Source organism: Lampris incognitus, chromosome 12 (genome assembly GCF_029633865.1).
Source record: "Lampris incognitus isolate fLamInc1 chromosome 12, fLamInc1.hap2, whole genome shotgun sequence".
In the NCBI taxonomy this organism is placed as follows: Eukaryota; Metazoa; Chordata; class Actinopteri; order Lampriformes; family Lampridae; genus Lampris; species Lampris incognitus.
In genome coordinates this window covers 25168405-25181416 of record NC_079222.1, presented here as the reverse complement: position 1 = coordinate 25181416, position 13012 = coordinate 25168405, and the positions used below count along the sequence as shown (strand labels likewise).

The 13012-nt window shown below is 42.9% G+C and overlaps 1 protein-coding gene across 1 annotated transcript in view; it reads right to left on the bottom strand.

The window, feature by feature from the left end:
- ric1 (RIC1 homolog, RAB6A GEF complex partner 1) overlaps window positions 1-13012 on the bottom strand; it is a 97238-nt gene that overhangs the window by 12630 nt on the left and 71596 nt on the right. Inside the window, exons 15-21 of the mRNA XM_056290993.1 lie at window positions 12644-12733; window positions 11834-11994; window positions 8764-8902; window positions 8511-8627; window positions 4424-4831; window positions 3961-4272; window positions 936-1094 (exon numbers count right to left, since the gene is read on the bottom strand). Coding sequence (XP_056146968.1) covers window positions 936-1094; window positions 3961-4272; window positions 4424-4831; window positions 8511-8627; window positions 8764-8902; window positions 11834-11994; window positions 12644-12733 — 1386 coding nt within the window. The remainder of the gene's footprint in view (window positions 1-935; window positions 1095-3960; window positions 4273-4423; window positions 4832-8510; window positions 8628-8763; window positions 8903-11833; window positions 11995-12643; window positions 12734-13012) is intronic.

Sequence of the window (13012 nt, the reverse complement as noted above, 5' to 3'; positions counted from 1 at the left end):
CAACAGCATGGTGTCTACAGTGAAAACCTACAGATTTCTGGGTTCCACAATCTCCCAGGACCTAAGGTGGGCATCCAACATAGACACAATCATCAAAAAGGCCCAGCAGAGGATGTACTTTCTCTGTCCGCTCAAGAAATTCCAGACTCTGATAGGGTTCTGCTGTACAGCCTGACCACATGTTCATGCTAGTAGTGAAAAACTGTTTTTAGCTCTGTCACTCTGCCTGCACGTTTTTTTTCAAAGCGCAGATATGGCAACCTGGCTAAAATATGTGTGAGATAGCATGCTGTACCATTTATAGTGTCTTTACCAAAACTGTAAACCCGGCTTTGGTTCCGGTGTTGAGGGGCATCCTATCTTTCCCTATGAACTCGGCTATCACCTGAGTAATTTCACAGTGCCGTTTTGAATCTTGTTCATATGGAGATGTAGTCTCGAACATTTCGGTCAGTGATCCCTGCTGGGTGGTATTCAGACTACTTGACACACCGGTGGTCGGGTTTTTAGCCATACAATTGTCATACATGGCCTTGTGATGCTTTCTTAAATGCTGGAACAGGTTTGTAGTGTTGCGCCGTGTTGTAGCTACAGTAGCAAGGCACGTTCTGCACAATACCTGACTCTGTGAGGCATCCTCTTTCCTAAACCCAAAACAGATTCAGACAAACAAAGTACTGCTACTCTGTGAACCCCACATGGCCAGGTGTTTACAACCCTCTCATTGGTTAGATTGTGTAACATTAGAAAAAAAAAACAAACAAAAAAACCGCTTTTTTTCACAACCTTTGCGATTTGAAAATTGTGTTCTATTGTATTGTGATGTTGGTTTGAATTCGATTAATCATTCAGCCCTACCTTGATCTCACACAATAACTTCTAACAGGGTCAAAAAAGGTGACAATAAATAGGAAAACAATCGGAAAACTCTTTACCTGCATGGTAGGTGTTGGAGGCGGAGTCTCCATTTCCCCAGAGCCAATGGCCTTGAGGAACCGGATCATGTGACGACAAAGGTCCCACTTTCCCTGCTCCAGGGCTGTGTTGAAGAGCAGAGTTGCATGTTGTCTGCTCACTGCAGGCACCTCCATGTTCTTAACAGGCAGGTAGGAACAAGAAAAAGGAAGAAATTACGACTATTTCTTAATTTGATTGGGCACTAATTCTGACTAAGGTTGTGTCTGTGTGTGCATGTGTCAGAGAGAGAGAGAGAGAGAGAGAGAGAGAGAGAGAGAGAGAGAGTGAGAGTGACAGAGTGAGAATTAAGCACTGTAGCGTTATACACCGACACACTGTATGAGCGGCCATTGCAAGGCCGTCTCAGACAAAATTTCCCTGACATGGGCAAACTGTTCGTCGGTTGTCTTGGTTATTCAGTGTAACAGCTGACAGAGAACCGTTGTAGGCTGTGACAAAGTTCTACCTATTTCAGCTGTTATCGTGTGTGTGTGTGTGTGTGTGTGTGTGTGTGTGTGTGTGTTATCGAATGTGGCAGGGAATCTAAGGACAGAAACTAGAGTAGACACTATGCTGGTGAGTAACCAATAGGAGCTGGTAAAAAATGATGACATCTAGGCTTGTGCCGATTGGTGGTCGGATCGTTTATCAACTATTGAAGAAATGGTTGACGATTGGTTTTTCCTACGCCATTATTAAGGCGATTTTTACTAACTTACTATCAGAACTAAGATGTTATAGATAGATAGATAGATAGATAGATAGATAGATAGATAGATAGATAGATAGATAGATAGATAGATAGATAGATAGATAGATAGATAGATAGATAGATAGATAGATAGATAGATTGATTGATTGATTGATTGATTGATTGATTGATTGATTAGCCACATGACCAAGGCTGGTGGAATTTGTTTTTGGTACACTTTAAACTCTGCAGCACAATACATACATGGACAACAACAGACACTCCACATATTATCATGAACAATACAGTTACACAATAACAGAAATAAACATATCACGCATAACAATTAGGCGGATATTGGTATTTATGCCAATGGTGTGTGAGGAGGGGACTATAGGTAGGAATTCAGAGTCCTTATGGCTACAGGGGAAAAACTGTGAAGCATTTAGTCTTAGTGGATGGACAGTGACCTGTAGCGCCTCCCTGAGGGAAGGAGCTGGAAGAAGTGATGAGCAGGATGTGAGGGATCGGAGATGAACTTCTTTGCTCGCTTTACAGTCCGGTTATTAAAATAGTCTCTAAAATCTGCCCCCTACTGTGCATTTAGAGATGTTTCTGGGGGAGCAGCATGTCCGCCCGCTGAGCCCCGTTCATCAGCACGAGTGACAAGTGAAATATTTTCCTGGATTACAAACCAGTTTGCTGTCTCTTTTCCATGAATCTGATGTCCCGCATCTCCGTTCTCCATATGCCTGCTCACCAAAACTTTGCTCTGCTCTCCAAGTAGTTAATGTTATGGGTGTGATTTGGATTGTGATATTAAAGATAATAATGTCAAACGGAACATGATGCTGTGATACTGTCACATCAAGCAGACACACGGGCTTTTAAAAGGGAGCCATTGCTTGAATAGAGGAGACAATGCTCTCAAATTGATTTTTTAATGTTTAAATATTTCAAATATAATGGTCATAGTCGTTTATGAATGTTTATACACATTCGCGTCACTTTAACCTTGTTGCTTGCAGAAAGCTTGATTCCCAAATACGAGATATTACATTTTTCTTTGACACATGCTGGCATTTCACTATGCTGTGAGTAGTCCCCCACTCCCCCTGCCCCCTGGGAACTGGACTGCCTACCAGCAATCTCAAGTACTCATGATTGGATGATATGAAAAGAGAAATGATTGCCCAAAGGGTGTCAGGGTAGCGTAGTGGTCTATTCCATTGCCTACCAACACGGGGATCGCCGGTTCGAATCCCCGTATTACCTCCGGTTTGGTCGGGCGCCCCTACAGACACAATTGGCCATGTTTGCGGGTGGGAAGATGTGGGTATGTGTCCTGGTCGCTGCACTAGCACCTCCCCTGGTCGGTCGGGGTGCCTGTTCGGGGGGGAGGGGGAACTGGGGAGAATAGCGTGATCCTCCCACGCTCTATGTCCCCCTAGGGACACTCCTCACTGTCAGGTGAAAAGAAGCGGCTGGCGACTCCACATGTATCAGGGGAGGCATGTGGTAGTCTGCAGCCCTCCCTGGCTCGGCAGAGGGAGTGGAGTAGCTACCGAGATGTCTCGGAAGAGTGGGATAATTGGCCGAATATGACTGAAGCGTAAAAAAAAAAAGGGGAAAAAAAAAGGGGGGGGGGGGGTCCTAAAAAAAAAAAGAAAAAAGAAATAATCGCCCAACCCTAATGACATCCACAGCAACTGTGATTAACAGAATATATAGCCATCTATCACTCTACTCAGTACTCACTCTCTTTCTATGCATGTGCTGGTGGTGGGGTATATGTGTGTGTATTGCTGTCGGGGAATAAATGAGTCATCTGCTAGTGTAAAATACCTATATGCAGACTGTTTCATTAAAAATATCTTGAGATATTACTGTACCTCATGCTCTCTTTGTAGAATGTCAACCCATGTTGTCTCTTCTTTTTAAGCTTCTTGAGACAAAAATTGGCATAGCTAATGCATCTGCATGTTTTTTCCACAAACTTATTTTGAGTAGCTGCAGGACCAAGTTGCCTTTTTGCAAAGACCATGGCAGTCGGCCAACGGAGATCGCTTGTCACTGTCATGGGATGAGGGACTGTATCAAGATTTTTACTTTTTTCCTGCCGTATTGTGTGACACACTAAATGTTCAAGACAGCCACAATTACAGCATGTAGGGGCCGGGAGGGGGGGGGGAGAAAGAGAGAGAGAGAGAGAGAGAGAGAGAGAGAGAGAGAGAGAGAGAGAGAGAGAGAGAGAGAGAGAGAGAGAGAGAGAGAGAGAGAGAGAGAGAGAGACTTTCCCATCCCACACTCACCTGCAAAATAATCAAATAGGAGGCTGCAGTATCCAAGTCCTGAGCAATGAGACATTCCTCAAACAGATCCTTAGGGTTCCCTACAGCTGCAAACAAGTAATTCCACAGGGCATACTCTGTCTTTCTTGCACAGTGAACAATAGTCTGCAGGAAGAGGGGGAACTCGGTGATAAACTTTGCCACAGTGGGCAGCAGCGGGTCTGGAATAGGCTCCCTAGAAGTGGCTTCCTCCTCCAACACCACATGCACCATCAGCTCCATTACGTGGGGGAAATAAGGGAGGGAGGCGCACGACTGGGCCAGCAGTAACGCCTGTGGGGGAGGTGATGAAGAACAACTTACAAGTTTTTCAATTTCCTTTGATTTTTTTTCTTTCTTGCTATAATAGGCATTGATTGCAACGATATAGTAGTGGTACCTACAACATCACACAATGGAATTGAGTAAGTATCTGCTTTGATACCTGTTCACCAAGGTTGCGGACTAGCAGCTGCCTCAGGATGTGGTGGAGGTAGATCTGGGAGGTCCTCTCCACAGTGCAGTATGGAAACAGTGCCTCCAGTGGCTCAGAGGATCCATGTAGCCCATCATACAGAACTGTCTCATTTGTGGCTCCAAGCACTAAGGCATCCTCAAACAGCACAGCTAAAGGGTAAATGTTAATATGAAAGGGCAACATGATGCGTCTGGAGAGGAAGGAGTGGGGCTTCCGGTGGTCTCTGGGAAACAATGGCAGCCAGACTTTCATGCCTGCCTCACCACAGGACAACCACAGAGCTTCCAGCAAGTGGCGCTTCTTTTTGTTGGAGCGACAGGTCGTCCACACATTTTCAACACACTGGGCGAGCACTACCGGAGGACAAAATGGTAGCTGGGAGGAGTTAAAGAAAGAAATGTCAAGGGAGTTAGAACAGCATTAGTTTTTTGTTTTATCTTTATCTCCGCCAGGCAGTAGCCTGGGCGGGATATTGCATTTGGTCACGGGTATGTGTCTTGTGTGTATCTGTCTGCAGCTAATCTTGCACAATACTGTGCCTATCAGCCTAATAATTTGTATGCACAGTTATGACCATATGATCAAGACCCTCTTGTGGTTGCTGTGATTCGAAACCTTTGAAATACACTTGTTCCCAGTACCGCCTTTCCCATTCTTCATTTAGTCTCAAGCTCGCTCAACCAACGCTGCTCTCTGTCACTGCCCAATCTAAGTCAATTGTGCGGTTGAATTAGATCGGGCAGCAACAGTGTCAAAACATTACGTATTCGGGTAAAAGTCTCGAAAGTAAACGAGAAGCCGAGAGTATTTCATAAGTCAGTGTCATGGAGCCTCTTCCCTCCATTTCCAAAATATGTTATTTATGCTGAGAGGAAGGTGCACATTCCTCTCGCTCATCTGCTCAACACTCATGTATCTGGTAATGTTTGTGATATGCTTGCTCTTAGTCTTCTCTAATTCAGGTTTCTGCTATAGGGGGACTTTCATTCTCTGACCTGCCTGACCTTTAAGACGTGTACTGCCCCTCTGAAATGGCTTTAGTACAAAGGAGCACCAATTGAGGGAATACTGATGCAACCTGTGTCCAATTGGTATTCATTACCGAGGCCCTTTCTGATTGGCCACAGACAGCAGGTGTCAGGATATAAAAATTGTGCAAAGACAGCAAATGGTCATTCTGTTTTTCCATCTCCAGGACAATGGAGAGGTCCGGTGTTTTGTAGATCGAAAGGAATGTTCCACGACCTTTTTTTCTGCAGAAGATAGAGTGGTTGAAATGTTTTTTCTTTGTGGCTATCTTTTTGTGGCCGATCTGAATAAATGGGGTTTTTTTTATTCTGGACATCAACTCATGCCTGCTGGTCCATCCTTCACATTTACACTACCGACCATCCTCAAATTATAACAGTCAGCAAATCATTAACTGCTGAACTCAGCACAGGAGAACTGGTAAACTGGATGAACCAAAAATAACAACCGCTGTCATTTTCGTGATATAATAAATGCCGGAAAATCGTTTAACACTAATCGTATTAAAGTTGTTAGAATGTTAATTTTGGTGTCAGTCGTTTCTTAACAGACATACTAACATATGCAATGCATTAATATCTCAATTGGGTATCTATCCTGACAGAATATAGAGTTTAAAAACCGCCGGTCATTGTGACCACCCATGGTCATTGTGACCACCCATGGTCATTCTAGTAGTTTTTAAGTTCTGGTTGTTGTTTGGGACTGTTTCAATGGTTATTTTCAGTACTTCTTTTACATTTCACGTTTTATGGGCCTTAGATTAGCAATAAGTGTTAGATTAGCAATATGTGTTTTCCGTTTTGTTTTTCAGGTAATATTTTCACTTTTTCAATTTTGCCATTCAAGTTCGACCATGTCTCTCTGAAGTGTAAATGGTTTAAAAATAGTATTATATAGTTGTTAAAATGTTAATTTTGGTGTCAGTTGTTTCCTAACAGACATACTAACATATGCAATGCATTACTATCTTAATTGGGTATTTATCTTGACAGAATATAGAGTTTAAAAACCGGCGGTCATTTTGACTGCCCATGGTCACTTTAGGTAGGAGTGAAATCCTGGTCGTTCTAGTGTGGTGCTTGCGCCTGCATGACTCACATGTACAGTTGACTCAAATCGAGCAGCGACACGATCGAAAGTTATTAAAATAATTTTGATAATCTAAAAAATACGAAATTTATAAAGGAACAACTTCCTCTTTGTTGAAGTCAACACTGGATGTATTGTATGTTCTTGTCACTGCCCGATCTGAGTAAACCATAGATGGGAGTTGTGCATGCGCGAGGCTTAAATGGTTTTCCTAGCTTTATTATATTATAAAAATAAAGACAGTGTTAAGGATTGACCAAAATGGTCACATAGCAAACCTTTTCTTTTTGGAACGTGCAAGTTCATATTGGACTTGGTCACATTAGTGCGAGGGTCTACCTTGGAGGCTGTGCATCCACAGACTGACAGGCAACACGTTTTTATTAGGGAGATTTTTTAGCTTGAGCACTGCATATCAAAAACGCCCCCCCCCCCATATTTCTCATTCAATTGACTTGGGCGCTGCGCAAAAGCGTAATGGCAGGAACAACAGTTTTTTATGTCCATCTGTGCGTGTATCTGTCAATCAATCAAGTTGCATTTTTTATAGCACTTTTCTAGCTGCAACAGCCACTCACATACTAATGGGCCTGTCAGCCTAACAATTTTTGTGCAGAGTTATGATTGTATGATCAAGGACCTCTCATGGCTGCAGTGATTAAAAACCCTTGCAAAACCTATTTTATACTGCAACTGAGTGCTAACACCTCAGCTGGTTTTTCATCTATGGCCGAGCACTGGAGAAGGGGAGATATGCAGGCAGTGCCTTCATAATTTCCCTTTCACCAGAGGGTGAAAAAGGGGTGGTTTGCCGCCAAGTCCAAACACCAGAGAAAGGGAGCTACGCCTGGTAGAGAGCTGCACTTTACTGAGTGCACTCTTTTAGTTTGTATTTTTGTTACTCATAATAAGAAAATTGGCACCAATGTTACTTTTGAGAATCTGTACTCTACAATAGTCAAGTCAAGTCAATTTTATTTGTATAACTCAATATCACAAACTACAAATTTGCCTCATGGGGCTTTACAGCAACACAATATCCTGTCCTTAGACCCTCGCATCAGATAAGCAACAACTCCCTAAAAATAAAAAACTTTAACAGGGAGAAAAAATAGGAAGCACACGCAACAGTTGTCATAAATTGAACAATGTTACTGAACATTGTTTCACAGAACAAATGTAGATAAGACTAATGTCACCAGTGATGTGGACGTAAGGTCAGCAGGTTCTGGCAGGTTCTACTAGTTGACTAACGGGTTTATCTTATAGACTTTTTTTTTAATGTTCAATGCGTTTCACTTCTTTTATGAATAGAACTGAAACTTCACTTTCAGGAACTGATGAGACTTTGAAACTCGTGTTGCTGTTTTTTTTGTGTTTTTCTTTAACAAATACCCATCTTTTGGGAATTTGAAACATAAACTAAGTCAGAACCAGTTCTTGATACCCAAACCTACTCAATACTGGAGCTAAACAAAAGCTGCAGTTAATCTGTGCATCTTTCTTGTCAATATTGTTTTCTGACAACTGAGCTTAGCATCTTGTTCAATCACAAGAGATGTAAAAAAGAAACACAAACTAGAACTGTCTTCAGGCAGGTAATTACAATTATGTAAACAAAATAGGCCACATTAAGAGGTTATTAAAAAATGTACTGTAGTGGACAGGTCATCAGATTGGACCTGTCAGTAGTTCAAGACAAGAAGCATCACAAATGTTTCTTATATTTTGGAGGTAAAATGCCTTGGCAAATGACCAGACCAATGACTTTGCTATAAGCTATAAACAGTCAAAGAGTTAAGCCTCTAGCTTGGCTTTATAAGCAAAACTATAAAAAGAGAGAGAAACAGCAGATTTCTGATTTTGAATAATTTGTTCAGGTAAACATAGGCAAGACTTGTGTCAGAGCGGGTGGCTTTTTGTTTGGACTCACCAGCTTCTTGTGATTGGTCAGCGTCTCCTTGTCTCGTACCTGGGGTCCTGATCGGTCCCTCTGTAGCATTATCAACTGGCCAGCCAGGTTTAGCATGATACTCTCTGCCATGCAGGCCTACAGATGGATGTGTAAAGAGAGAGAAACGAAGCGACAAACACACACACACACACACACACACACACTTATCAAAGTGTTTCTACGGAGACGCACACATCAACAGTGTGCATGTGCATGTGTGTTTGTGTCTTACCTGCTGCGGGGCTTTGAGTGTGATGCCAGTCTCAGTGCGCACAGATGTAAGGGTGACAGAGACCACAAGGGCAGGGTGAGGAATATAACGGGACATGGAAACCTCTTGAAGCAGCTCTACACTCGCTGAAGGGTTGACACTAGAGGGTAAAACACACACACACATACAAACATACATACTTATAAACATGAAAAAAAGCACTGAAAGGCTACAAAAAGCATAAGACACACAGCAAAGTCCATAGGTAGAAGTACTGAAAATATTTCTGTACACACTAGGGGTGGGACGACACCGGATCAAATTCCAAATTGTTCAATATGGTCTTCACGGTTCGAGACGCTCCCTGTTTCGTGAGATCGTGTGTTATTAGCACTAGAACAACTGGGATTTCACTCCTACCTAAAATGACCATGGGCGGTCAAAATGACTGCCGGTTTTTAAACTCTATATTCTGTTAAGATAAATACTTACTTGAGATATTAATACCTTGCATATGTTAGTGTGTCTGTTAGGAAACAACTGACACCAAAATCAACTTTTTAACAACTTTAATACTGTAGTGAATTCAGGGGGCAGCCGGGAATCCACCGCAGCTGGAATGTGAAATCGGGTCTCCCACACCACGGGCAACTACATTAACCAGTCGACTAAGGGGTCTGACCCGTGAGCCAACAGGCTAGTGGGTCGACACATCCGTGATCGTTACAATATTATTTTTCAAACAATTTAAAATCGCCGCTGTCCAACATCTGTAAATACTGCAACGCCTCGGTGGTACTCATGGTGCGCCTGAAACGGCGGCTGTACCCAGACCCAGACATGTTGGAAATAATACCTGAAAAAAACAGAAAACACATATTGCTAATCTAAAAAATGCAACAAGGCCTATAAAAAGTGAAAAAGAAAAACGTTGCGAAGGAAATGACGTGAACACACATCATAAATAGTGACATGACATGCAAATTACACGCATTCACTTTGACCACTCATGGTCGTTTTAGGTAGATCTTATCGTACTTTTTTGTGCAATCAGTCTAAAACTCATTTTAATGCAAATATATGCAGTTTTAGGAGCATTCAGGGAGCGGCAGGTCTGTATCTTTCTTTTTTTCCTCACAAAGTTATTAAACTGAAAATCCAACATGGTCAAAATGACCACCTTGGTCGTTCTTGCAGTTTTTAAAGTTTAAAGTTTTAAAGTAAAACAATTGTGTTACACAACAAGAAAAGATGGCACAAAATGTTGTCAGAACTTTTGCACTTGCATTACATTTGAATACGTGCCTTGATAATGCCAAAATGTTGGGCCAATTCTTAAAATAAATCAAAAACAGAGAACTGCAATGTCTTGTCTCTTGCTTACCAAGGCATCCACTGTATCGTACTGAATCGAAATCATGAGCCCTGAATTGTGAGATGTCTCGAACTGTGAGATTTGTGAATCGTCCCACCCCTAGTATGCACTAAAATGTACTGCTAAGAGGTGTTGCAACCTCAGTTATCTCTGTAAACTCAAAGTACTGACGGTGTCATGTCATCACTCTACTTCCACTGGCTTCCTGTCTGTCAGAGAAGCGATTTTAAAGCTCGGCTCTTGGTTTATAAAGCGCTGAATGGTTTAGGGCCAAGATATATTTCTGATCTTCTGCTACACTATGAACCATCCAGACCTCTCAGATCATCTGGGTCAGGTCTGCTTTCTGTCCCCAGAGTCAAAACTAAACATGGAGAGGCAGCTTTCAGTTTTTATGCTCCACATGTCTGAAACACTCCCAGAAAACTGCAGGTCTGCTGCAACTCTCAGCTCTTTTAAACCTAGGCTTGACTTCCTGTTTGCTGCTGCCTTTTATTAAATAAAAATTGAAGCTTTTGATTGTCATCTTACACTGCACTGTAACTTTTACTTTCTTTTTATTTGTTTTTAAAGGTATTTTTATTGCCTTACGTTGCTTTTCTTAATGCCTATTATGTGTCATGTAAAGCACTGTGAATTGCCTTGATGCTGAAATGTGCTATACAAATAAACATGCCTTGCCTTACTTGAATCTTCAGCCATGTGAATGACAGTTAAGTCAAAAGAAGTAAGACGAACAAATTCAAACAAAAACACAGTGGAGTAGTAAGAGGTTTGCAGATATCTGCCATTTTTGACCGCTTGCAGGTGATATCATTCACCATGATCGCTTCATAGATTGATGACTGTGAATGCAAGCCAAGTCTTTTGGGGTTCGGGGCATCAAAAAACAACGATGACAACTCAACCCCTCCTGTCTTTTTGTATGCCCCCATGGGGCAATTCTTTGTCTGCATTTAACCAATCCTAGCTGTGTACTGTGTGTAGGTGGGCAGCCGCCGTGCAGCGCCCGGGGACCAACTGCAGTTCGTCTTGCCATGCCTCGGTCAGGGGCACAGACAGGAGTATTAACCCTAACATGCATGACTTTTTGATGGTGGGGGAAACCGGAGCACCCGGGGAAACCCCACTGCAGACATGGGGAGAACATGCAAACTCCACACAGAGGGCGACCTGGGATGACCCCCAAGGTTGGACAACCTCGGGGTTCAAACCCAGGACCTTTTTGCTGAGAGGCAACAGTGCTAACCACTGGGCCACTGTGCCGCCCAGTATTTTAAGCAGTCACAGCAACCCATATTGATATTGACTGCCCATATAATTCACCAAGTATGAATAATGAGCACAGCACCTTTAAAACTAGACTACAATACTTAGGTTAATGAGAAAGTAGTAATCAGTCATTTCCCTGATGCTTAAATTGTGTGACAGGGATAAATTACACAAAGAGAAAATATCAATTCACTATGTTTGTCTGGTACAGTGTAAGACAAACCGAGGATACAAAAGCTTAGGTTGAGGTTAAGCTAAATGGGTTGGCGTTTAGGCTAAAGTTAAAGCTGAGGAGCAGGATACAGACACTGTAATGATCTCACAAGTACAGTGATACAAGACCATGTGTGTGTGTGTGTGTGTGTGTGTGTGTGTGTGTGTGTGTGTGTGTGTGTGTGTGTGTGTGTGTGTGTGTGTGTGTGTGTGTGTGTGTGTGAAACCCACCTATCATGTCTCTTCTCTATACTGTAGAGGCAGATGGAGCAGTCGGCTCTGAAAAGGATGACCATGTCTCTGAAAACGTTGAGCAGCAGTGTGTCCGAGTGCAGCTTTGTGACAGAGGCGAAGGCATTATCCAGGTTAGATGACCGCAAGTACAGCCTCATCTGGATGGATGGAGAGCAGGGAAGGAGCAATATTATTAAATAACACAGACACAAGTAGAAAAGATGCATTGAGTTCTTCAGCAACTCTAATAATGCATGTGGTTTTCGTTTTCTTTTTTTTTCTTCGAATTTTCCCCTTTTTTCTCTCCAATGGTATCCGGCCAATTACTCCACTCTTCCGAGCCGTCCCGGTCTCTGCTCCACCCCCTCTGCCGATCAGGGGAAGGCTGCAGACTACCACATGCCTCCTCCCATACATGTGGAGTCGCCAGCCGCTTCTTTTCAACTGACAGTGAGGAGGTTCGCTAGGGGGACATAGCGTGTGGAAGGATCACGCTATTCCCCCCCAGTTCCCCCCCCCCCCTGAACAGGCGCACCGACCGACCAGAGCAGGCGCTAGTGCAGCAACCAGGACACACACCCACATCCGGCTCCCCACCCACAGACACGGCCAATTGTGTCTGTAGGGACGCCCGACCAAGCCGGAGGTAACACGGGGGTTCGAACTGGCGATCCCCGTGTTGGTAGGCAACGGAATAGACCACTATCCTACTCAGATACCCGTGCCTGTTGTTTTCAGCTGAGACATGCTGAAGAAAGCACTTAAGTAAGCACTCATAGGTAGTAATAGTGAAGAAATTATTCGCACCTCTTCTTGCTGGTCAATAAAATTGTAACAGGCAACCACCACGAAGTCATTCCACCAGGCCAGACCTCCTGTCACCGTCATGTTCTGCTCCTACAGACAACACGCAGTCATGCAACCCACCGCACATGTATGGACATATACATGTAAAAATGTGCACCAAAAAACACACACACACACACACACACACACAAAATAGTTATTTAAACAGCACAAAAAACAAACTGGCCCAAAATCACAGATATCCCAAAGAAGTCAGAAAATCTTTTCATGATGACAAGCAAACAACTTCAATTAACATGTCTTGAGTCTGCACATCCTGAAATACAGACAACTAATAATCTACATGTGAATTTCAGCCTCTACTTTAGA